The 27,372-nt window shown below is 40.4% G+C and overlaps 1 protein-coding gene across 2 annotated transcripts in view; it reads left to right on the forward strand.

Annotated features, from left to right (window-relative positions):
• IPMK (inositol polyphosphate multikinase) overlaps positions 1–27,372 on the forward strand; it is a 77,280-nt gene that overhangs the window by 10,453 nt on the left and 39,455 nt on the right. The window contains exons 2-4 of one of the 2 annotated variants that reach the window (XM_033943635.1): positions 1,958–2,043; positions 7,192–7,288; positions 12,441–12,559. In XM_033943635.1, the coding sequence (XP_033799526.1) occupies positions 1,958–2,043; positions 7,192–7,288; positions 12,441–12,559 (302 nt within the window). Of the gene's footprint in view, positions 1–1,957; positions 2,044–7,191; positions 7,289–12,440; positions 12,614–27,372 lie in introns of both variants that reach the window. The other variant, XM_033943634.1, reaches the window with a different exon arrangement.

The raw sequence follows: 27,372 nt of genomic DNA on the forward strand, positions 1-27,372 counted from the left end.
TTAAATGCCGTCCAGGCTCGGCCGCCACGGCTGACATCCGCCTCGGGCTGCTGACAGCCGCCGTGGCCGACATCCGCCTCAGGGGGGAGGGAGAGAGAGAGCTTCGCGCACATGCTCACTCCTACCTGCGGTGCCCTACAGCTCACAGAAAACGGGCGCACGCAGGTGGGAGTGCGCATGCGCGGCTTAGGGTTTTATTATATTAGATTATAAGGAAACAAAAAACAATTAACAACTTTTTATAGTAAGTTGTGTTCTAGCTGGTCCAAGAGTGCTTCAGATTGGTTTGGTTTTCAGTGAATGAATATGCATGAGAGATCTGTAGATATCCTGAAAACTACCTGTAAGCTCTAAGAAGAAGGGATTATCTGTTTTATGTATCTGTAGAACACTATTTATGCTGAGCACTATAGGAATAAGTACTGTATTTTTCAGATTATAAATAATTGCTGAGTATTAGTTTGAGGAAAGCTTACTTTTTAAGGATGCATTTGATAATTAGAAAACCTGACTAGGAGCCTTATTTCAATTCCACTTCATAACTTCTCTGAAGTACATGGATCTCTCCCTTCCCATTGTTTTTTCCCATAAGTGTCTTATTTACTATCAACAACTTGTATTTCTCTTCTCTTCCCTTTCTTTCCTTTTGTTTTAATATGTTTGTAAGGTTAGTCTTTAATATGTCTTTCAAGATTTAGTTTGTGTCATTTGTTTTGTTGTCCCCTAAAAATTTGTAATTTTATTGATGTGTACATCGCTTAGAATTTTGTATAAGCGATCAATCAAATTTATATTAAACTTGAAAGGACAATCTTGGAAGAGTTAATATATAAATTCACTGTTGAATGTAAGTTGCTTGTGTGTCTAAAACCGAAACTGAATATACTTCAACAAAGTTGTTTTATAAAATTAGACTAAGTAAATAGGTAGAAAGAAGGGAATTATAAGGTTAACTATAAAACTTAAAGTATTGCAAATTGGAGGTCTGCATGTCGGGTTAAGATCATTAGACAAATTTTGAGATTAGTTGATTTTTATAAGGAAATAACACAAGGAAATAACTGTGACTTACAATCTGAAAAATATTGTAGTAAAAGAAACACATAGGGGTCCTTTTACTAAAGCCATAACAAAAGTGGCCTTAGCGTACCACTTACATGTCTTTTCCGTGCACTAAAGCCAGTTGTTCCATTGCCAGAAAATGGCTGACTTTTCCATTTTCCCTATTTAATGGCCATGTGCTTATTTTGCCATTGACACATGGCCATTAAAAAAAGTTACCATGTGAGCCCTTGTTGACACCTATTTTATAGACAGTAAGGGCCAGATTCTCAAAAAAGCTGCCAAAAATTAGATGCCTGCTGGTGCCTAACTTCATTGTTTTAGTTAGTTTTAATTGGTGTGATAATTGATCATGCTATTAAAAACCAATTAAAAAATGGATTAAAATAAATGGCGCCTGGGTCCACAGCGCCTAATGACATCAAAGCCTGAGAGTGGGTGTGTTTAGGGGTGACGCAGGATACTAGGTGCTTGAAATGTAGGCCTGTAAAACCCTGGTCTACATTTCCAGCACCTAGGGTCCATTGTAGCCACAATTCTGTAAGCAGCAGCGCATGTCCATGATTGACATGAGGCAGGTGCTGCTTACAGAATCGGCTCCTAAGGGTCCATGTGTTAATCTCATGCGCTAACTGATTAGCGCTGTCATGCCCACGCTGTACCCCCAAACACAACCCCTCGGAGAAAATTACGGAAAATATTTTTAGCTTGCGATGTACGTGCACAGACGGGCAAATTTACCGTGGAATGACAGCGCATGTCCTGCGGTAAACCTGTTTAGTAAAAGGATCCGATAGATATTTGAGACGGAGGTGGTAGCCGGGTTCAGATAACCAGAGATTATCTGCTGTACAGCACTTTGATATGCAATTCACTTTGTTTTCTTAATTTTTAGGCATATTGCAACATCCTGATGGAACTGTTCTAAAACAGTTACAGCCACCACCTCGTGGTCCAAGGGAGCTGGAATTTTACAGCAAGGTAATGGTTTTTGAGGAAGGATGTAATCAGCTATATTGAAAGAAAAGTTCTGTCTCTGTCATCAGCCTAACCATCACAAGCTGCCTTCATTAAGGACACTATTCATGAGCAACATAAAATCCCTTTTTCATTTTGATTGGTTATTCTTCTTCAGAGTTTAACAAATAATTTCTGCATACTCTTGTGATCAAAGCTTTTGTTTAGGTAAGCTATTTTGCAAAATTAAGTTCCAACAAATACAACGGTTCTCTTACATAAAAACAGTTAAGTATTTTTTCACAACAAGGTTACATAACTTTCTTAGCCCCCTTATCCTTTTCTTATCTTCCCTGCTAAATAAATATTTTCCTACCTGCTATTCTCACTGAACCTTGACTAGAAAATAGCACTGATCAGTCCAGTTTGAGATCATAGACTTTAATATTGAACTTAAAAACCAAAACAACAAAAAAAACTTAGGGCTCCTTTTACTAAGGTCCTCTAGAGGTTTTAGTGTGCGCGTTACACGCTAACGCCTCCATAGAGCTTGCATTAGTATTTTTCATATAGCGTGGGGTTAGCACGTGTTGATCTTTAGCGCGCTCTAAAAACGCTAGCGCACCTTAGTAAAATGAGCCCTTAGCCTCATACATTTGTAGATTTTTTTCTGGACATTTTGCAATAATTTCTTCATATACCTAGTTTCTTTGTTTAGAAATAATGAAAATGGAGTAAAAGCAGCAGCATAAACTATTAAATAAGGGTAATGTTTTACTTCACATTTCTTGGTAAAAGAAACAATCACAAATACATATTGCAATAAAACACAGCAGATAAATACAAATTATATAAAGAAAAACCCCACAGGAGTCAATAAAAGCCTGGCATGTCCATGTTTCAGCTTGGAACCTTCATCAAGGACATATAGAACAAAGGTCATAACAATAAAATCATAAAATAATAACATAACATGTATATGAGTCTAAAAGCAGAGATACAAATCTTGAAACATAGCAGCTTAGCCAGGGTGAACGAAAGACCAAGGGAAAAAAAAATTAAGGAAACATAAAAGGAACAAAATTAGCATCTCAAAATGCCACAATGTAAAAAAAAAAAAAATTCTTAATGTGACATGGTATAAACCCATATATGAATGGAAGCCTACGAGTAGCCTTGGCATGTAAGAGCTGCTATAACTTGATGCTTTTCAGAAACCATATAATTTAAAAGCCAAAACAAGAGTAAATATGCCAACTCATAAACATCAAAAGATATTAACATAAAGGAATGCAGAACTACCTTTCAAACATGTATCGAACAAAAGAAAATAGGTAAAATAAATCTTTTTCTTAAAATAATCAAAAACTATACCTTTCTCTTAAAATAAAAAAACCCCAAGAAACTTTGAAAATTTGGGAGTTCTTTTATCAAGCTGTGGTAAAAAGTGGTCTTTCTGCGCTCTTATAAGGGGTCTTTCCTGTGTGCTAAGAGCATTTTTTGACTGCAGTCAAAAAATAGCCAGTATGCTAATTTTGCAATTAGTGTTCGGCCATTAACAAATATTAGCACAATCAGTGCTAATCAGTGTGCGGTAATGTAATTGATCAGTGCAGAAATGCCCATTCTCTTCCCTTTCCCACAACATTCCCCCTCTGGAGAAATAAAATTGTTAGCATGTGGTTTGTACACAGATGTCAAACTTACTGCAGGATGCCCGAGTATGTCCTGTGATAAGCCATTTTAAGCTGTAGTAAGCGAAAATTAACGCTTACCTCAGCTTAGTAAAAGAAGCTTTTAGTTTTGCAGACTTCTGCTTCAAATCAGGCAGCTACTGCCTATGCAGTCATTTAGTAAGAGGATCTGGGAGCCATTTAAAACTGCAGTTTTTCACAGTTCTTCTTGATTTGGTATGATGACAGTGCTCCTTTTATGTTCAGTCACAGAGATTTTTTGTCAACTCTCAAAAATCTCCCCTTCCTCCGTCCAACATCTTTTCATTTATAGGAATAGTCTTGGACACTATCCAATCCCGATGCCTTTCTTCCAGAATACCGTACTTCAAATAAGTAAACCCCAGTATAGAGAGGTAATCGTCAATAAAGACTAGAAAAAATTACAATTCCTAAACAAATCAAAATGCTCTCACATTTTTTTAATTGTTTAGGGATTGGTTTTTTTTTATTTTCTATTGTTTCTTCCAGAATAGACAATGGATCAATTTTGTATCATACAGTCAACAAGCTCAGAAACCACATCGGGAGGGTTTGTTATCATGTAATCTAAGCAAAATTGTCCAAGGTAGATAGGAGTCTTTTTAAAAATAAACACCATAAGTCCTCCTTTCATTTTGGAAAATAAGTCAAAGGTAGTCATAAATTTCATAATTCAAAACAGGGCATAAATTGCATCATAATAGATTGGTTGGCATCTGCATGTAGACTAATAACAGATGTTTTGTTGCAACATCAGATCAAAGGTACCTGATGTGTGACACTACCCTTCTTTAGTTCATAGAACAAAATGGTTTACTTAGGCTGATGAGATTTGTATAGATAAAATTTTGGATTTAACCTCTTCAATTTTTAAACTTATTCTCTGTTACTTTTTATTCAGACAGTTGTTGAAAGGACAAATTTTTACCAAGATAGAAAGAGGCTAGGTCAGAGCATGTCTGAGCATACCGAGCAATGTTCTGCTAAATTTGTATAGACAAAACATTCCCAAAACTGAAAGAAAGGGAGTGGGGGTGGGGGTAAATATGAGTGGACTAATCCCTTCAGTCAGATTTTTAACTTTGCTTGGCCTGCTCTTCTGTGGCTCAGTTTCTGGCCCTGGATGTTTCTGTCATTGTAGGCCAGTGATCTCAAACTCAAACCCTTTTTGAGGCCACATTTTGGATTTGTAGGTACTGAGAGGGCCTCAGAAAAAATAGTTAATGTCTTATTAAAGAAATGACAATTTTGCATGAGGTAAAACTCTTTATAGTTTATAAATCTTTCCTTTTGGCTAAGTCTTAATAATGATATTGTCATTTATAGCTAAAGAGACATATGATTAAGAAACTTTTATTTTACTTTTGTGATTATGATTAACGTACTGAGGGCCTCAAAATAGTACCTGGCGGGCCTCATGTGGCCCCCGGGCCGCGAGTTTGAGACCACTGATGTAGGCATTTTCCTTTGACCAGCAGGATTGAGTCAGTGGATGACATCCCTGGATGCTGCTGGGATGGAACAGCTTTCACAGCATGTGGAATTTATTGTAAAGCTATGAGCTTGCACAATCTCCTCAGCTATTTGGTTTTTTTTCCCCTGCTCTGATGAATTTGAAATGAAAACAAATTTTTCTGATGATGATCTCTTAGGCTTCTGTAGCTGGTGTCATGATTATTGCCGTTGTCCAGATTTCAGCCATCAGTCTGTGGCTTTCTTCAGCATGGTGACTGAAACATCAGTTCTTCCTACTCAGATGTGACGAGACCTGTAAATCTTCTGATGATCTTTGCCACTTCTGTTTCTTTTTGTTTGATTTTCATAAAAATCATTATGTCAATGAACTCTCTCTGGGTTTTTCCTGTCCGTAGTGTGGAAGATACTTTTGGAATATAGACCCTCATTCTGTTTGCCCACCCTGCGTCCTGCATCTTAATGTCCCTACATTTTTGTAGGGAATATTTTCTTTGATGTCAATGATATGATATCGAGATGAACTGAAGAAAATTTTTGTAGATTGCGTTTGCAGAGAAATCAGCTGACGTAGGGACACTTTACCAAACTGTGGTAAATTAAATAGCCTTAACATATAGGAATGACCCGCTTAAGGACACGCTAAGGACATTTTTACCGAATGGATAAAATGGATGCTTTTTCTATTTTTGAATGAATGTCCACGTGCTAATTTTCCATGTTAGTGCATGACCATTAGCACATGAGCCCCTACCACCACCTATTTTGTAGGCAGCAATTAGTTAGTGTGTGGCAATGTAGCTGCACTAACCAATTAGTGCAGAACATGCCTACTCTCCGTCCCCCCTAATCTGCCCCAGTGCTACAAAAGAAAATCTGTTTTTTTTTTTTAGTGCATGGGAAGCATGTACCAATTGCAAAATTACCACGGGATGCTTTTTATGCTGCAGTATGCGCATTAGTAAAAGGGCACCTTAGCTCTTCATCTGAGCTCCCTTTTCCTGGGCCATCCACACACTTCTCTGCACAACATCCTACAAGGTCTGGCTGTACAGGAGCAAAATTTTGTGCCCTTTTCAACAATGGCTGAACTGTTTGGATGTTCCCAGGCCAGAAACTTGTATTTTCTTGATTTGCTTGTAGCATAAAGCTGAGGTGTCCCAGGCTTGGGCCCTTAACAATGCAGCATTGATTCTTAAGAACAAGGATTAACCTTTTTGTCTCATGGACCCCTTTGAGAGTCTTGTGAAAGCTACAGATCCCTTCTCAGAAAATGTATTGAACATACATAAAATATATAATATAGATCAGGGATCTCAAAGTCCCTCCTTGAGGGCCGCAATCCAATCTGGTTTTCAGGATCTCCCCAATGAATATGCATTGAAAGCAGTGCATGCATATAGATCTCATGCATATTCAATGGGGAAATCTTGAAAACCCGATTGGATTGCGGCCCTCAAGGAGGGACTTTGAGACCCCTGGTATAGATTGTATTGCTAAGGAAATAAGTTGTGCTGCAAAACAATTTTCAAAATATAAAAAAAAGCACAAACCCATGTTAACCAGGGAAAGAAGTACTTCTTGCAAGGCTGGGAATGGCAGCGTGTCTATTGGTTGGCACTCTCTGCTGCGTCCTCCTCCCCCTCCCACTGCGTGTCTACCTTTAATTTCTTGTAAAAGTGCAGCATTGCCCTGATGTTGGCCATAACGTCTTCCCTCTGCAGCCTTCCCTAGTGGAAATAGGACGTTGTCAGAAAGGGTGGGCTCCTGTAGGCTATTCTGTAATCTGATTGCTCCAGGTAACTGTAGTGGCAGGAATTTCCTTTGGCTTCCCATACTAATAATTAAATGTTTCATATATGGCATTCTTAAGGGAGAAATGATTTTAATTAAGTAATTGGAAGTTTAACATTCTTCTCTTCCCCCCTCCACCCACCCCATATTTGTGCAGATTTTTCTTATAAGTATTTTGTTTCATTTCTAGGTATATGCTGTGGACTGTGGTGAGAGTCATCTTATGGAGCTGCAGAAGTATCTACCAAAATATTTTGGCATCTGGGCACCTCCTAATGCACCAAATGGTATTTTATTCATTTTATTAAGTATTAGTGTGTAGGTTTTGCTTGAAGTAATGGTAGCTATATTGAAATTTTTTTTTTTTTAATAATATTTTTCTTCAGCATTTTAGTTCAGCATTTTAGTTAGCATCTTTTTGACTGAAGCTTTTTCCATTTTTTTTGTTGCTATTGTTTTAATATCATTCTTTCATTGTATATGAGAAAACAGTTTATTCACACGCAAAATATCTGTCCCATAAGAAAAAAAGCACTGCCCACCAATGATGGCCCTCCAACCCCGACTAACCAGCACCACGAAATGGCCCCATCGCACCAGCGAAAACGGCAAAAGGAGTGCCTACTTCCTCCTGTCATGCCGAACCCCTCCCCCCTCCCCGGAAAGAAAATTGGCAGGAGGGATTCCCACTTCCTCCTACCACCGAAGGCCTACTCCTGCACCAGGTGCCCCCCCAAACATTCTCTACCCTCCTCCTTTCCTCCCCTCCCCTCACCGAGAGAAGAGGTCCCCCGCCACTCTCTGAACCCCCCCCCCCGTACCTTCTCAAAGCTGTTATCTAGATGGGTGGGTGTCACCAAATGGGGCTGGAACCATCATTGATCACTCGTGAATTACTGTATGTTTAATTCACAATGGCAGTGACCCTCTATATGGTAAACTAAACTAAAATTTAGGGCTCCTTATACTAAGGTGCGCTAGCGTTTTTAGCGCGCGTTAACCACGAGCTAAACGAAAAATACTAACGCAAGCTCTATGGAGGTGTCGGCATTTAGTGCGCGCGGCATTGTAGCGTGCGCTAAAACCGCTAGTGCACCTTAGTAAAAGGAGCCCTTAGCCTTATATACCGGGTCATTCAACCATGGGAAGCTCGACACGGTTAACAATAAAATTAATAAAAAATACTAAAATACATGGAAATTAATTTTCAAAGTGTTTAGCAAATAAATAAGTTTTCAAGGATTTCCGAAAAGATTGGAAGGAATGAAGACACCTTAGAATCAAAGGAAGATCATTCCATAACTGGGAGAATTTAAAAGCCAAAGAAAGGCTAAAATTCTTAATTCCTTTCTTGGAAGGGAGGGAAGATTTAAATTGTTGAGTACCTCTCGCATGTGAAAATCTATAAAAATTCCATAGAAGAGGAACAAGAGGAATAAAATTACCATGTAAAATTTTAAAAATATGTTAAAAAAATGTTCTATACAAACAGAAGAGCATTTACAGCCTAAACAAGGAATTTGATGTTTGTGTATTACGTCAACAGAGGTGAAAGCAACAGGTCCAGAAGCTCACTTTTCCTAACGGGACACAATTTAGACAAAATATGGGATGTTAGATTATGTGGAAGAGATTCTATTGATCCTGAGCTCTTTTGCTGAAGGAGACATTTGGCAGGGGGAAACTCATAATTTTTTTTTTTTTAATCGTTTATATTTAAAACTAGCACAAAATGGTCTCAACAGTGGGTATATATTTGACTGCCTTTGGATTTCTTAACTAAGGGCTCCTTTTACGAAGGTGTGCTAGCGTTTTGAGCGGAATCACCGGATTAGCGCCTGCTATCCAAAAAACTACCATCTGCTCAAGAGGAGGCGGTAGCGGCTAGCGTGCGCGGCATTTTAGCGCACGCTCTTCCGCACGTTAAGGCCCTAACACGCCTTCGTAAAAGGAGCCCTAAGGCTAGTACTATTTGACCACTTCAGAAGACTTTTATTTTCCTTCTCTTCCTCTCCCCTTCCCTTTTTTTTTCTCTTTTCCCATCATCTTTATGGCTGCATTTATTTCTTCATTGTTTTTAGGTTTATTTGCTTTGTACAGATTAGTCTGCAAATGGTTTTGTCTCAACAACATATCTGTATGTAAAAGGGTATGGGATTTTAAGGCTTTTATGTTGAATGAACTTATTTACATTTGCCAATATCCACATATTTTAAAAAATTTTATATTATTAAATTCCCATTTTTGTTTTCTCACTCTCTCTTCCTTTTCATGGCTGGGTCCTTTTGTTTTCAAGACTTGTAGCCACAGCAGATGTCCAGGTAGTGAAAACTGATGATGATTAATCCCTGAAGCAGATCATAGAGCTGAAACATGTCACGCGCGTGTGTGTGTGTGTGTATGCCTTCGAGTCATACTTTTATTAAAATGAATAATTGGACTGGCTTACAAGAATGTGGTTATGTAGGACTGTGGCGTGTAGTTTCCCTTCCACCCCACCCTAAAAAATTTTAAATTGAATAAAAATTTTTATTTTTCAAACTTCTTGGACATTGCTGCTGCTGCTGCTACTACTACTGCTCGGAAGAGCTTATAATCTAACTTGAACAGACAGACAGACATGACATAGAGCAGGGGTGCCCACACTTTTTGGGCTTGCGAGCTACTTTTAAAATGACCAAGTCAAAATGATCTACCAACAATAAAATTTTAAAAAAACACAACGCACACTGTACGCATAGAAAATGTTAATTATCATTCCTATTCCAGGGTTTTTCAAAGAGGTCAAAGCAGATGACTCTATGCACTGTCACCTCAGTAACAACCATACAAAAATAGACAAATATACCCCCCTCCCTTTTTACTAAACCACGATAGCAGTTTTTAGAGCGCAGGGAGCTGCGCTGAATGCCCAGCGCTGCTCTCGACGCTCATAGGCTCCCTGCGCTAAAAAACTCTATTGCGGTTTAGTAAAAGGGGACCTTAGTGTAAAATATAGACAGCAGATATAAATTGAGACACATTTCGATCACTAAATTTAAAATAAAATCATTTTTCCTACCTTGTCTGGTGATTTCATGAGTCTCTGGTTGCACTTTCTTCTTCTGACTGTGCATCCAGTCTTTCTTCCCTTCTTTCAGCCTGTATGCTTCCTCTCCTCCACACCTCATTCCCTCCCCCAACTTTTCCTTCCTCTCCCCTGCCCTTTCTTTCTCTCTGCCTCCCTTTCCTTTTTTTCTGTTTCTCTTCTTTCCTTCTGTCTCCCTGCCTGCCCTTTTTCTTTCTTTCTTTCTCCCTGCCCTCCCCCAAGACACTGCCACTGCCATCGGGGACCCAAACTGCCATCGGGGACCAGGACCCAAACCGCCACCAATAACAGGCCCGAAAGCCGACGCCAATAACACGCCCAAAAGCCGACGCCGCCCCAACCTCTCCCTGCTTCGGCCGACCAGCATCGCGAGGAACTGTTGGGGGAAATGCTGCCGGGTCCTGCCTTCGCGGAAACAGAAAGTAGGCAGGACCCGGCAGCAAGAAGAGGAAATGCTTCACTGACCTGTCTCCCGCCTTAGCCCGTAGCGAACGCTTGCTTCAGGGCTCTCTACATGTGCGTGCAGGCTTCCCTTCTCCCCCCCTCCCCCTCCCCGGGCATAACTTCCGGTTTCGGAGGGAAGAGAAGAGAAGCCTGCACGCACACATTAGAGCCCGGAGCATAAGTTCGCTAGGGGCTGAAATCTCCAAGCCGGTTTTTTTGGGTTTTTTTTTAATGTTCAGCAGTGGCAGATGACAGCTGGGCGGACCGCCCAGCTAAAAGGCCCTAGGGAGAACACTGGAGAGGAAGGCTGATCGGCCCGTAGATCAGGACGGCAACACGAGTGCGATCGACTCGAGTTGCCTTCCTGAGCTACTGGTCGATCGCGATCGACGCGTTGGGCACCCCTGACATAGAGGGTACTAATTTTACTGCTACTTTAATTTCTTTATTGATCTGTCTCCTTGGGATGTCTCTTCTTCACCCAGTTCTGTTGGGCATTCTGCTTGATTTAAGTTGGCTTGTTTTAGATTGCAGTTCATGGTCCTTCATTTGCAAGTGCTTGGTGATTATTATCCCTTAATTTTACATTCTTCTACTAAATCATTGCAGCTACAGTTCACAACAAGAACCATGTATTAGAACGCTTTCTAAATTTTGCTGTCATGGTCCTTAAATCCAGCCACTTGGAATCACAGTTGCACAATGACTTGGACCACCTTTCCCCAGGAGCTATGATGCCATCAATGCAGGGTCCTCACTTATTGCTTATTATGACAGGAGTTGCCATTCAGCAGATTACATTTAATTGGAAAAATTGGAATAGATTAAATTATAGTTTTTGGTGGAATTCATTATGTCATATGTACAAGATGGAAAGAATGTTAGCCTTGCAGAAAGGTAATTTTAATAACTTTCAGGAGGTTTGGAGGCCATTAATAGAATATTGTAATGAGTAGTTATTGGATTATCATTTTCCCCTAATAGGTATAATTACAAAGTATGGAGGGGGGGGGAATTTCTGATTTGATATTAAATGATTAGATTAATAGGATAGAATATATTATATGATATATGTACTACATATGAATTAGTAAGGTTGGGAGGGAGGGTTTAAATATTATGATTTAAGTTAAATTGATAGAGAATCAAGTGATATTGTATATTATTTTATTTTATGATACACTTGTTATTTTATGTTATTTATGTTATTTTATGATATACTTGTTGTAAGATGTAAAATGAATAAAGAATTAAAAAAAAAATAAAAATGCAGGTTTCTCAACCTTGGCCAGTTTGGGGAAATGAAGATCTGCACCCAGGTGCTTCTTGTAATAATGCTTAAAACTGATACTGAGTCATTATTTGTTCTATATTTTGTTGTGATTGTTTCTCCATAGCATGTGTCTGAGCATGAGGCCTAGTTAATGCAAAACAATTCATTTACCTGAAATTGATTGTAAAGTTTTTATAGTCTAAAATATTTTTGCAATAATTGAAGGAAATACACAGAATTATCTCACTCTGTTCAGCTGACAGACCTGAGTAAAAGCAAGCAGACTAGATTAAAACCTTTTTTTGTTTTTGTGCTTTTACAGAAGAAACTGCAATGGCTATTACAAAGTTCAGAATCTGCTAAATTGTTTTATATTATTGAAGTAAATGTCTTAGTTGCATTTTAGTATGTCACTGATTCTCAAACCATTTCGCATGGCACACCTGGCCAGTTGGGCTTTCTGCCTTCATTTGTATGTAAATCACTAATGCACATTCATTGTGGATTTTATGAAAGTCTTGATGCTGGATGTGCTCTGAGGACTAGTTTGAGAACTCCTGATTTAAGTATATAAATAATGAGGTAAGAAGAGTATTTTTGTGTAATACATAATATTACAATTATTATTTTACAGATTTGTACTTAAAACTGGAAGATGTGACCCATAAGTTCAACAAACCCTGTATAATGGATGTAAAGATTGGCCAGAAAAGTTATGATCCTTATGCTTCAGCTGAGAAAGTTCAGCAGCAGGTCAGCAAGTACCCACTTATGGAAGAGATTGGCTTCTTGGTGCTTGGCATGAGGGTAAGGTTTACCTTGCTGTTTAGACTGACAGCTATTGTACTGGGCACACCAGATTTGTAACTGATGTAAGTATATGATGTGTATGCATAAGATAACTGATGACAGTATATGAAGCATACTTAACCTGTAAATTGTCTTGACTACATATTATACAGTATATGTACAACCTGTAACCCATTCCGAGCTCTTTAGGGAGGACGTGATAGAAAATGAATTAAATACATTTTAACTAGGGCCATGTTGGTGGTACTGCATAAAACAGGATATATGTTTGGAAAGGATATTAAAAATGGATCAGTTTTACAGTTTTATTGTTAAACATAAAACCCCAGCATAAGCTCAGCAATATGAGGTCATTTTAGAAGTATTTTGTGGCCTTTTAGCTTTGCTTTGTGGCAATGATTTGGGTTTTTTTTTTTTTGTTTTACAAGTGCAAACTGTGGTATGTATGTATATATTGGGGAGGCCAGAAAAGTATATACAGTATATGATCTGTCTATTGATCGATCAATCTTACCTATCTATTCATCTATCTATCATATGCTTTTATTATTTCCCTTTAATCCTCTATAATAGTTATAGCTAAACAAGTATGAAAATCATATGGTTCATGGAATTCTTTCTTTTTTTAAATTGATATATTTATTGATGTTCAAATTAAATCACCAAGAATAACTTGTACAGAAAGCAATATTTATTGGTTATTATATATACATCAAAGAATACATAAAAAGCCAAAAGAATAAATCTTAGCTAATTATGCTCAAGTCCTCAATTATAAGATCCAAGATAATACAATTTAGCGAGAAACTAAGAAAAAATGAACTAAACCTACACTCTAACGCATAATAATGGCTATAACGCAGAGTACAGGAGTTAAATTCCTTAATCAATAGGGCTTAAGATTTTTCTACCTCTAGGCGTGACTGTGCTAAAAATGAAGTCAACTGGTTTGGCTCGAAGAAGATATATTTAACAGTGCGGTAACATACTTTACACTTACAAAGATGTCGTAAGTAAAACGTAGCACCCAAAGATACAACCCCAGGTTTCTTTACTAGGCCGGCCATTAGATCCCATAAAGAATCCAGGGTTACCTCTGAAGGTTTTTGCCAAGGAAATTAAAAGTTGAGTAGTGAAATAGTGCTCACCAGAATGTTGTACACCTTGTCGTCATCCCGGCTGGCTCAATTGTCCCAGAAGCTTTAATAGGGCTCACAATTACATGAGCTCTAGTTCCAGACTCTCCGATATGCTGTTGCTTGCCGCAGGAGAGTGAATAACCCCAACCTACGGGGTGTCCGTGCCCCTTTGAGAGCTGGTAGTCTGAGGCTGCATGGACGGTGCCCTTTCATCGGGGCTTAGAGTTGTGTCTAGCCCAAGAGGAGCCACCACGGTCTCTCTCGTTCCCTGCGTCTTCAGTGGGCTGTTCTCAGATGCCGACGAAGCACCTTGTATCCACCTGAAGAGCTCTTCAATATCTCAGTGCGCCGCGAGGTGCCAGCAGTGCTCTGACCTCTTGATTTCGACATTTGGTAAGGAAGAAAAAAAGGGGTCCACCGCAAGAGTAATCAATTTAGAAGAGCGACTCTCTAGAGTAGTTCCTCAGCGTGACTAGCCTAATGCCATCTTGGATCTCTCCATGGAATTCTTCCTATTCCTTCCACCTGTGTTTAGCTGTATTGTTTCTATGTATGTCTTTGACTAGGAGGGGAGGGGCAGCTCACAGAGTTAAAGGAAGAGATAGAGGGGCATAATAAAAAAAGTCTGGGCCTAGGCCCTAAACGCTGAAAGTAGAAGCAGGGGAAATGTCCATTCTCAAAACAAATGTTCAAAATGAGGTTTTTTTGAGAATGGTCTTCCTCTACGTTCAGCTGTTTAAATGCCCAGACCACTACTACGTCTACACTTAACAACACATTACCAACCAAAAACAGCCTAAGTCCCAAATGCCCAAAACAAGATCTTTTAGGCGAAGGAGGGGCCAGTCCTTCACCTAAAAGCTGGATTCTGTAACTGGTGTCTATCAAAAAGAACACTGGTTGCAGAATCCCCCCCCAGCAATGGTCGCGGCAGGAGAGATGGCTCATCTCCCCTGCCGCGATGGCAGTCGCCCAAACTGCCACCAACCGTGGCACGTCGGGGTGAGGATCGCGGCAGGAGAGATGAGGCATCTCCCCTGCCGCGATCCTCCCCCCAAAGTGCCGCGGTTGGCAGCAGCTCGGGGGATCGCTATCGCGACAGGAGAGATAGCCAATCTCTCCTGCCCAGACGCGACCCCCCCCCCCCCAAAATCCAGGCAAGAGGGAGCCCAACAACTCCTGCCCCGACACAGCCCCCCCCCCCCTCCGATCGGATCTGGGCAGGAGGGAGCCCAACCCCTCCTTCCCAGGCGCAGATGAAGCACCTCTCCTGCCACGATCGTTGCGGTGGGGGGTGGGCAGGTTGCCGGGGCCGTTTACCTGATCTCGGCAGCCGTGATCAGCTCAGTGGCCCCTTTTTCGGCATTTATACCTGTTTTGACTTGGTCTAAGTCAAAACATATAAGTGCCGACTAGGCAACCTGTTCAAACTTTTGGTTATACCTGCTGTATGACTATGTCTAGGTCGGCCCACCTCCCGCCCTTTCCCCTCTTCTAAAAACGCCTCTTTTCGCTTTGGAAGTTGGGTAGATTGAGGGGTCAGGATTCTCTTTCACGGTGTCTACAGAAGCAAGAACCACATGTTAGGTGGTGGTGTTTCTTATTTGAGTGAACAAAAACAGTGGTGATGTCCAAGGAAAGAAAATGGCAGACAACTCAGAAGACCAGCTCACACCAGATCAGCTCTGATAGAGTTTCAGAGTATCCTATGAACTATTAAGTGTATGGAATTTTGAATTTCACAAATGTCTGGACTTATGATGCAGGTAGAGTTTGCAGAAATACAGCTGTGTTGGGTCATTGTGAGTACCTCAATTTCTATTAGACAATACAATAAATCTTTGAACCAAAGTAGTCTCCTGAGTTGTCATTTCCTCCTCTTATTCTTCACTGCTGATTTTCTTTGTTCTTCTCTGGAAAACCTGCCTATCTTTTCTTTTTGTCAGAGTTTCTTATTTCACATACTGTGAAAAACAAAGTTTGCAGTAGTTTACTGTTGGCTCTTGAGCAAAAATGAAGCTGCATAAGATCTGTTCTTTGTTATTTTTTCTAACCCAACAGAATTTAGAAAGAAATAAAGATGTCAAGAAAGTTGGTCTTCAGAGAGAATTATTTTGCTCCCAAATTTAACAGAATTGGATCATATCTAGCATGTAATAAAAACAATGTTATACCAAGATCATTTTATGAAAATTGATTTATTCTGTTGATGTGGGTTTGTATATTGAAGAAATCATGTGTACCTGCCAAAGGTTGTGGTTTGTATTCAGTCTGTTTTGCAAGATTTTGTTTCAATATTTCTAATAAAGTTTAAAAAACAAGTTGCACAGAGTGAGGGTTTGAGGGGGGAAATAAGCTCTTCAGAAAGTTAACCTAGTGCATGTCTGTGGGAGAAGTAGCTTCAGCTTCTGCAGTGTAAAAGCTTTAATAAGATTTGTGGTGTGGAAGTGCTATAATTCACTTATGCTCACAAGCTATTGTGTATGTTTTTTGTACTCTGCCTAGAAATTTTAAGTTGAGTGGGTTATTCAGTTTTAAATAAATTAAAACTACTGATTTTCCCCTTCCTCTAAATCAGGGGTGTCCAACCCGTGACCCGTCAAGGTGTTTCTTGCGGCCTGCTTGAAATGTGATATGTGGGCACTGTGGTGTTTTACTCATTGCTGGGAGATCACAAAAACGCTGAATCGCCCATGTTTCACAGGATTAGTACCACAGTAGGAGAGCAGCCTCACGCTGCTCAATATGATGTTGCAATAGCATATGTACGCTCTTGCAATACTGCCATTTTAGGCATGACTAACGCTGGAAGTGGTATTATGCATTGTAAAGCATCTCCATAGGTGCGAGTCATGTAAAAGGTAAGCTCCGGAAATGTAGGCCTTGAAAACCCTAGCCTACATTTCTGACACCTATCTTTTTCAAAGTCGCAATTCTATAAACAGTGCCATCAAGTGATTGACTTGCAGTCGGTGGCCATTTTTAAGTCAGCGCTGACAATGGCATTGTTTATAGAACTTGGGCTTAAATGCGTGCCTCAGGAGCCACAGGATCTAGCCAAGACTAAATTGGCATGTGTTGAGCAAAATGGCAAAAACAAGCTGCAATCACTTCGACTTAACAGTCAAGTGAACTGTGTCAAGTCTAGTAAAAATTTTAAGTGTATTGCAAATCCTTTTCTGTATGTAATTGATCTGGGCAATCTGGTTTTTTTTTTAAAAATAAATCTTTATTGATTTTTAAACTTTGACAATGCACTATAATTATCTGAACATGTAATATTTCATATAACGCATTATTAAACATACAATTTGTACTTAAAACAATCATTTTCTCCCCAATCTGTTTTTGTATTTTACTGGTTTTAGAATTTTATTTATTTATTAATTTGAAAATATTTTACAAGCAATCCACTTGTTACATGACATTTGAAAAAAGAAATGATAATAATCACCAGGACATAAAGCAAAAAAGTCAATTTTTCTTCTTAGACCCGAATTCAAATTAGCTTGGAGCAGTCAAAAGAAACAAATGGAACCTTATATTGCTGTCAGAAACTAAGGGCTCCTTTTACGAAGGTGCGCTAGGATTTTTAGCGCATGCACAAAATTACCGTGGCAGATTTCGGCACTGACTTCAAACTCATGGCAGATTTTGTCCACGGGGCACTGCAAAACCAAGCTGAAACCAAGGACGTGGAGGCGATGTGGTCAACCCTGAAATCTACCCTACACAAAGCAACGAACCGCTACATAAAAACAGTGAGCAAACGACGAAGAAACAACAGACCCCAATGGTTCACTACGGAGATCTCGAACCTCATCAAAAGTAAGAAAAAAGCATTTATTTCTTACAACCAATCTGGGACAAGGGAGGCTAAAGCAGACTACATAGCCAGATCTAAAGCGGTAAAAACGACAGTCAGAGAGGCCAAACTTTGAATAGAGGAAAATCTAGCAAAGAACATTGAGAAAGGAGACAAATCTTTCTTCAGGTATGTTAGCGACAGAAAAAGAAACACAGACGGGATAGTACGCCTTAGAAAACCAGAAGGGAATTATGTTGAATCAGATTCCGATAAAGCAGAACTTCTAAATGAATACTTCTGCTCAGTCTTCACCTGCGAGGCACCGGGGTCCGGTCCACAGTTGAAGAAAAGGCAAAGCTCGGACGACCCGTTCCGGAATTTTGAATTTACACCCAGAGATGTCTACCATGGATTATCAAAACTCAAGGTGAACAAAGCCATGGGACCGGACAATCTACACCCCAGGGTGCACAAAGAGTTGTGTGTTGTCCTAGCAGAACCGTTATCCGTGCTCTTCAATCTCTCCCTAAGTACGGGAAGAGTACCAGTCTGGAAAACGGCCAACGTCATTCCACTGCACAAAAAGGGTTGCAGGACAGAAGCTTCAAATTACAGACCGGTGAGTCTCACATCGATAGTGAGTAAACTCATGGAGACACTAATTAAACATGAAATAGATATGATTCTGAGCAAAGAGAATCTACGGGATCCCCACCAACACGGATTTACCAAGGGTAGGTCCTTCCAATCCAATTTAATTAGTTTCTTTGATTGGGTCACCAGAAAACTGGATTTGGGAGAGTCCTTAGACATCGTGTACTTGGACTTCAGTAAAGCTTTTGATAGCATTCCACACCGTAGGTTATTAAGCAAGATGAAATCACTGGGATTAGGAGAAACACTAACTGCATGGGTCAATGACTGGCTAAGTGGTAGACTTCAGAGGGTGGTGGTTAATGGCACCCTCTCCAAAACATCGGTAGTAGCCAGTGGAGTGCCGCAGGGCTCAGTGTTGGGCCCGATCCTTTTCAACATGTTCGTAGGAGACCTGGCTCAAGGGCTTCAAGGTAAAATAACATTATTCGCAGATGACGCCAAACTGTGTAATATAGTAGGTAATAGCACTTTGCCCGACGGTATGGCACAAGACTTATTCTTGTTGGAACGTTGGTCCTCGACTTGGCAACTTAACTTTAATGCTAAGAAATGTAAGGTCATGCACCATGGCAGCAGAAATCCGTGTAGAAATTACACCCTAAATGGTGAGACCTTAGCAAGGACCACAGCAAAGCGCGATTTAGGAGTAATTATTAGTGAAGACCTGAAAGCTGTCAATCAAGTGGAGAAGGCTTCATCCAAGGCTAGACAAATGTTGGTCTGTATCCGTAGAAGTTTCGTCAGCCGGAAGCCCGAGGTCATTATGCCATTGTACAGAACCATGGTAAGACCTCATCTGGAATACTGTGTGCAATTCTGGAGGCAACACTACCGTAAAGATGTACTGAGAGTCGAGTCGGTCCAGCGTATGGCCACCAGGATGGTCTCAGGGCTCAAGGATCTCTCATACGAAGAGAGGCTGAATAAATTGCGGCTGTACTCTCTCGAGGAACGTAGGGAGAGGGGGAGACATGATTGAGACATTTAAGTATATCACCGGTCGCATCGAGGAGGAAGATGATATTTTCTTTCTTAAAGGACCCTCAGCCACAAGGGGGCATCCGCTATAAATCAGGGGCGGGAAATTTCATGGCGACTTCAGGAAGTATTTCTTCACCGAAAGAGTGGTTGATCATTGGAATAGACTTCCTGTGCAGGTTGTCAAGACCAGCAGCGTGCCAGATTTTAAGAATAAATGGGATGCGCATGTGGGATCTCTAAGAGGGTAATAGTGGGGGGAGAGTCATCGGAATAGGCAGACTCGATGAGATATAGGATATCTGGGAGAATAAATTTAGGGAAGGGGATCTTTAGTTTGGGCAGACTAGATGGGCTATGGCCCTTTTCTGCCGTCATTTTTCTCTGTTTCTATGTTTCTATAGCTTGCTCGGGAATTTAACGCGCGCTAAGGCCCTAGCACACCTTTGTAAAAGGAGCCCTAAATAATTGCAAAAATAGCTTAACAATTAACTCCTCCTATATTCTATCTCTATTTATCCCCTGGAGATCTTCTTTAACTCCAGGAATGCTCTTAACTGGTCTGGAGCATAGAAGATGTATTTGACTCCCAAAATTTAATAAAACATTTGCATGGATATACAAGAAGAAACATAGCAACCAATTCTTTGGTTTCTTGGTGCATGGCTAGAAAAAGTTTTCTTGTTTCTTGTGTCTCCTTATTAACATCAGAGTATATCCATACCTGGTGTACCAAAAAGAGATTCTGAGCATTTTGGAAATACAATTTCATTACAGCATTCAAGCCCTGCTGAAAGACAAATGAGATGAGTAAAGTAGCTCTTTCCTCTACAATTGACACCGTTTCCTTCAATATTGCAGATATATTTCCCAAGTCCATAGAAACCTGCTTCTGAGATTCCTGATTAACAGCACCTGATTCACCCTCTTGTTTTTTAATAGGTGAAAGTAAATAGTAGATTTTGTTTAATGGTGGAATACACTCTGGAGCAAACTTCAGCACTTGTATCAAGTATTTTCAAAATAATTCCATTGAGGAAACTTCCAGTGATCGAAGGACATTCAAAATACACAAGTTGAGTCGCCTATTAAAGTTTTCAAGCTGTTCTCGTATTTTCTTAAAGACAAACGCTTTGTCTTTAATCAGGTTTTCAGTTACTGTTTTTAAAGTGGTAATTTCTTGATTAGCTTTTGTAAATTTCACTTCATACTCTGATTTTATATCATCAATTACTTTTGATAAAGAGTCAACTTTCCCTACCGGCAGTGCCGTTTCTTCAATGGACTTTTGTAGTGTTCCATCCAGTTTCCGAAGCATTCCCCAGACATCCATCAGGGTCACCTCCGATGAGCTGGAAACAAAGTCCCAGCCTCAATAGTTCTTCTCTTCACGGCAAGGTCCTCCGGTCGGTGCCCCTCTCCAGATTTAGCACCTGTAACCTCCTCGGTAATGAGATCTCTCTGGCACTCAGCCGTTGTCCTTGCTGGACATGGTAATTTGTTCCAGGGGTGAGAGAGAGATTTCCGGTGCGGGTATAGCAGCCAGATCCCGAGCCGCCGGCACTATCAACTCCTGCCCCACGGATTGCAGAGGAGTTTGGGCTGCAAACTCGAGAGTAGTTTGGCGTAGGGGCGTCGAAGAGTCCGCTGGCAAGAGTCCAGTCCGCACTGTGCCCTTACGCTTGGTATGCGGCATCAGCTTAAAAGTACCGTACAAAGAGGAAAAAACAGTCTAGCAGCATTCTCATGTTCTGCAGCCGATCACGCCGCCATCTTGGACATTTTGGAATTTATTTATTTTTTATTGTTTTTTGAATAACACTTTCAGCCTGTTTTACAAAGCCGTGTGGCAACAGCCCCAAAGCTCTTTAAATCTCTATGGGCTTCGGAGCCGTAACCATGCAGCAGCCGCTAGTGCGGCTTTGTAAAACAGGCCCTTTATGTATATATGTCCACCTCTGGAATTTTAAATGGTCCTTCCGTGCTCCATTCCTTTTTTTTGCCTTTTCCCTATTTTTGCAGAAGACATCATTACAGGAAGTGATTTCTTAAACAGAAATAACAGAAATACCAAGCTGACCAGCAACATATTTGGATTATCTTTTTAAATGTTAATGAACTCATATATCAAAAATTTTTGTCAACATACCCAATGAACACCATCAAGTAAGATTCATTTTAAGCAAATTACCCCCTATTTTACTAAGGTGCGCTAACCGATTAGCGCGCGCTAAACACTAATGTGTCCATAGACTAACATGCACACGTTAGCATTTAGCGTGCTCTAAATCGATTAGCGTGCGCTAATTGGTTAGCACACCTTAGTAAAAGAGGGCCTTTTCTCTTCACACCATTCTAAAGTTTTACCTAATCATATGAGCAGGCTGAAAGTGGTTTTTCTGTTTTGCGCATTTTTAGTGATGCTTAAATCCAGTATGGTGTGTTTGCAGCATTAAATTTGCCTTAGTATATCTACTTTTAATTTTAATTTCTTTATTGATTTAATTACAAGGCATTAACTTTGATAAGAAAATTAGAAAAAATACAGCCAATTTTTATCATTGGAGTAATAATACAACCAGAAAAATACCAACTTTACATATAGTCCACTATAGGGAGTACAAGTAAGAGAAAAAAGAAATCATTTCAGGACCAAAGGGTAAAACAGAAATTATTATATCTATTTTAAGAACATACTGAATTTGTTCTGCAACTAAAAGAACAAATACTACTTTTATTATGTTTTAAAATTAGTGGTTTTCTGTGGTATTATAAATATCCCTATGTTGGCACCAAGTTTGTCTGAAGCTTATGATTTTAAGGGCTCCTTTTATTAAGGTGCGCTAGCGTTTTTAGCGCGCGCTGAAGATTAGCGCGCACAAACCCCACACTAAACGAAAAATACTAACGCAAGCTCTATGCAGGCGTTAGCGTCTAGCGCGCGCGGCATTGTAGCACACCTTAGTAAAAGGAACCCTAAGTGCTTTTTGCAAAACTTTGATCTTCCTTAAAGCAAGCTCTGAATTTGACAGATTTGTTAGCTGCTTGCATCTTCTAGAAAGCAGATTTTGGATAGTGAGACACAAACAAAAACTGTAAATGTTGATGCAGGGATTGCCAAACAAATAATTTGGCATGGGCTGATGCTTAATTTTTGCTCAGTTTCTTTCATAAACATATGTGTACTATAAGAAATCAAGCCAGTCTTAAGTGGTAGTGTTTTTGTAAACAAGAAAAAATGGAGCTGTTTTCTACATGAAATTTGCCTGGAATACAAATAGTGATCACTACGAGTTTACCATTCAGAAAGCTGTGAGCCTTGAAATTGCAATGGTTACGATAGTTTTCAACTTTTGGAAAATGATCATAGCTGGTTAGCTGAAACTACTTTCTGCCTTGTATAAAGGCCAATTATAGCCAATTGTAGAGTTGTGAGCTAGGATCCATCATAAGTTTAGCAGATGTAAGTGAAATGCACTATGTATTATATATAAAAAAAAGACTTTTTAAAGACATCAAGAAATTTTCATAATATCCATTTGTCAATTAGAGTCTGATTCTTTTCTTTTCTTCCATTCTGTTTGTGTGTGGGGGATTGGGGAGGATGTAAGTTTAGTGAATCAGAATTCTTTGTTTGGGATGTCATTACTTAATATGATGCTGGAATTTTTATAAATATTGATTTTCCATGGGTTCTATTAAAGAGGATGAAAAGCTGTCTCCTGTTGCTCTAACCCCACTACCATATGATACTTTGGCATTCAACTTTTTTTAAATGGGATTAACGGATAGGCACTTATGCATGTGTTTTGTAAGTTACATGCCAATTTGTACCAGTACATACATATACAAAGCTACTTCTGCCTTGGAACAGGTATAACTTTGTGTGGGAACTTTCAGTAGGCTGTTTTTGGATTTAGCTTGCACCTTTTCAGTAATAGCGCAAAGTGAGGTACGTTCAAGTCCACTAGATATTTCCCTATCTCTAGAGGGTTTACAATCTAAGTTTGTACCTGAGGCAGTTGAGATTTAAGTGACTTGTCCAAGATCGCAAGGATCTATAGTGGGGTGTGAACCACATGTTTGTCAACCTGGTACTGGAGCTATACTTCTCCAGCTTTGGAAATTACTTTATTACAGAGTTTAGATTTTTCCTCTGGTTTTTTATGGGAGAAAAAAATCCTACAAGCTTCTAGAAATGCTTAAATATTAGAAATAAATAAAATATTTTTCCAGCATTTGTGTTCTAGAATATATGGTTATATTTTCAGTTTGTAATAGTTTTCATTCTATACTTCTCCCTCCGTATTCGTGGTTTCAGCATTCACGGTTTCGATTATTCACTGTTTTTGGCTTGCTAGCTCCTCCCCCAGATTACATCAGCTTGCATAGAGAAATCGCAGATTCCAAGTGTTTACAGAGAAAGGTGCTGATTCCCAGTACTTTCTTCACCATGTTTGCCTTTCCTTCAGACACAGGCCAGGTCTCCCACCATGTTATTCGCGGTTTTACCACATTCACGATGGTTTTTAGTAGAAAACAGCAAATAACATATGAAAAAGTTATTTGCGTTTTTTCTGTATTTGCGGTTCTGTTAATCCCCTAGCACAGCAAATACGAAGGGAGATGTGTAGTTTGTCAGTTACCCCAAACTATGCAATAACCCCCAATTCTGTAAACTTGCATGCCCAAATACAGGCTTAGAGGGGCATAATCAAAAGAAACATCTAAGTCTGCTTTGGGCCTAAGTTGCAAGTCGCCCAAAGTCAGACACGGGAAAAGATTCATTTTTGAAAAATACGTCCAACATATATTTTTTTTAAATCGTCCAACAGTTGTCCAGCCGTCTGATCGCCCAGACCGCTAAGTCATCCATCTTTATACCCCATTTTCATCCCAAAATTCGCTCGTCACAAACGCCTAGAAAAAGACCTTTTGGACTCGGGAGGGGCTAGAAAAGTGATGGACTGGACACCCAGACATGGCACCAGAGTAGTGGGGTACCTTACAGGGCATTGCTGTGAACTTCACAAAAAGGGGCCCACATAAACATCTCACTACAGCTCCCTTATAGGTCATGGTTAGCCTTCCAAAATACCCCCAGAATCTACTAGGCCCACCTATCTACCACCCCAATAGCCCTTATGGCTGCAGGAGCCACTTATATGGCAGTACAAAAGGGTTAGGGTTTTTTTTTTGGGGGTGCACATTTTTCACCATGAATGCAGTGATTATGGGCCTGGGTCCTCTCCATGGTTCACCAACCCCAAGACCACTTAAGCCACCTCTGTGCAAGTCTCCTAGGCTTTCCTATGCCAGGCTGCCAGGTGCTGATGTTCTGGAGGCAGATATGTAAAGTTGTTAATACGATTTTTATGGGGGGGGGAATCATTGATCACTGGGGCTGTGTGTGTAGGTCTGTACTTTGTGTCTGCAGTTCTTATCAGTTCACTTTGGATACCTTCTGTGGATTTAGACCTGGTTTTAGATGGCCTAAGCCACAACATCCAAGTTCCGTCTTGGCAGTAGAAAACTTTCAGTTATGCATGCAGTATGACTAAGTCTAGGACGGCCCACATCCTGCCCAAATCCCACCCTCGACACTCCTGAAGTGCCCCTTTTAGCTCTGGTCATTCAGCAGCACTGTGAAGGCCTAGGTCGTTTTTAATACGTCTAAAACCCGGTTCAATTATCGGCACTTGGACGACTTATGTTACTGATCGTCCAAGTGCTGATTTAGGCCAGTTTTTAGACGTTTTTCTGTTTCAATTATGAGCCCCATAGCGTGCAAAATGCTCACACAATTTATAGAATAAGGTTAGTTTCGCACACACTGCCTTGGGTGAATCTCTTCATAAAGGCAGTTAATACATTCCAATAAATAAATAAACTTAATTTAATTGGAGTTAAGTCACAGTTTTAATCTGTTAATTGGCACCAATTAGCAATTGCATGCACAACTGCCCTTAGTTGCTATTCTAAAAGTTGTGTGTGCAATTTGTGTCGCATACAACTTCTAGGGAGGTGTGATATGGGAGGGGCATATGTGGGTAGGTGGTTTGCCTAAAAGTTAGACACACAAGTTATAGAACATTAAGGGCTAGATTCACAAAGCAAACCAATCGTGTACCGATCGGTTTACGGCCCCTTTGTGACTAGATTTCCCTCCTGTACTATTCACTAACCTCTCCTGCAATCTGCTTTGAATCCGTGCATGCAAATGAGGTGAAACACATGCAAAGTAGGCAGGGACGCGATTCACAACACAAAATTTCACATCCGACTAGGCTGGCTGATCAACTGAAGAAACGACTGCTGGGGACCAGTTGAAAACGCCTTTCCAACTCTGGAAGCCCTACTCTCTGCCCTGCTCTGCCATCTCTCCTGCCTGCTCTGCCCCGAATCGTCGTCCTGGTCTGCCCAGATCTCTTGTCTCCTGCCTGCTCACACCGAATGCTGCCCTGCTCTGCCCCATGATTCCTGCCTCCTTGCCATGAATGCCGCCCTGCTCTGCCCGATCTTCACCCGATGACGCCCTGCTCTGCCTGATCTTGTCTCTTGCCTGCTCACCCTGAATGCCGCCCTGCTCTGCCCTGTACTGCGAGCCTGTGGTTTTAACCCATGGGCTTTAAGCATGTTAAAACCACGGGCTCAATTAAAAAAAGAAAAAATAAATCTATTCCGGGCCCTGCTTTCTCCGCCAGTACACCAGTTTCACATCCCCCTTCCCTTTGCCCTAGAAAAAAAGAAAGAAAAAAACTCGGCCGGCCCGGAGTTCTAGCGCATGCGCAGACCAGATGGTCTGCGCATGTGCTGGGCTCGCTATAGAGCGATCCGGGCAGGCACATGATAGCATTCCTCCAATTGCCTCCATCTGCATATTGGTGTTTAGAGAATTCATCGGACCTGCCTCGATCAGGCCCGATCGAGCAGGTTCGTGAATCTAGCCCTAAGGCCCTGATGGGAGGTTTTCATGGGTTGGATCGGATCGAAAAATGGGGGAAAAAAAATTTGTCCCCATCCTCACGAATTCTGTCCCCGTTCCCGCAAGCCTTGAATGCTTATGATTTTATATTGAAATCATATTATTAAAGTATAAAAGAAACAATATACTATACAACTGTAATTTTATAAATCACACATAATACAGAACAAGATCAACAAAACCCTTCTCCCCTCCCCTCTCACATATATATATATATATATACCCTTCCACTATCGAGAAAACTGAACAAGCCAAATTATTACAGAATGCTACATAGAAATATTATGCTAAAAAATACTTTGGTCACACAACACAAATACCAAATCCATAATAGCTGACCAAAAATTATAAACATACAGTAAATTAAACCAAAATCTCAAGAAACCACACCTTGCATGTAGTAAATTCCCAAGAAATAATTTATTTCTTCCTATATTGTGCAAAGCAAAGATCACATATGGCAGGAATAGAGTTAGGGGAGTGCAACTAGGGCAACTGCCCCCTGGGAAGAGAGCCCTAAGGCTGCTGGAAGCTGAAGAAGGCACAGCCTGGTAGTTGGCTTTGTGCTCCAGTTATGTCTAACACCCAGCTCTGACAGGATACACATTTCAATCTGATATATTCTAATCGTAAAATAGAAAATGAAATTATTTTCTATCTTTTGTTGTCTCATCATTTTATTCTTCATTCATTCATTCTGGTTTCTGTTTTCTTCTGTCTTCTCTTAACTCACTCTCCAGGGTCTCTTGAACATTTGACATTTCTTCTTTCTCCCTTGTTACCATCCATCTCGGTGTATGTATTTTACCCCATGTTTAGCATCTCCCTTCTCTGTGTCCCCTGTACTTCCCTGCCTAGAATTTCCTCTCTCTTTCTCGCTTCTCCTCTATCTGGGATTACTCCACCTCTCTCTGTGTAGCATTGTGCTTGTTTCTTTGTTCCCCCCCCCCCCCATATCCAGAATTGCTCTGTCTTCCCCTCTATCCAGCATCACTCTGACTCTCTTTCCCTGTCTCTGTTCCTCCCATCCACCATTGCTACATCTCTGTCTCTCTTCTCTACCATATGGTGTTTTTACATCTGTATGCTTTTTTTCCTGTATCTGTGTCTTATCTCCATTTCTACATGTGTGTGTGTGTACCTCTCTCTCTCTTCCTTTGTCTCTGTGTGCATACATCTGTTTGTGCCT

Source organism: Geotrypetes seraphini, chromosome 4 (assembly GCF_902459505.1).
Source record: "Geotrypetes seraphini chromosome 4, aGeoSer1.1, whole genome shotgun sequence".
NCBI classification, from domain to species: domain Eukaryota; kingdom Metazoa; phylum Chordata; class Amphibia; order Gymnophiona; family Dermophiidae; genus Geotrypetes; species Geotrypetes seraphini.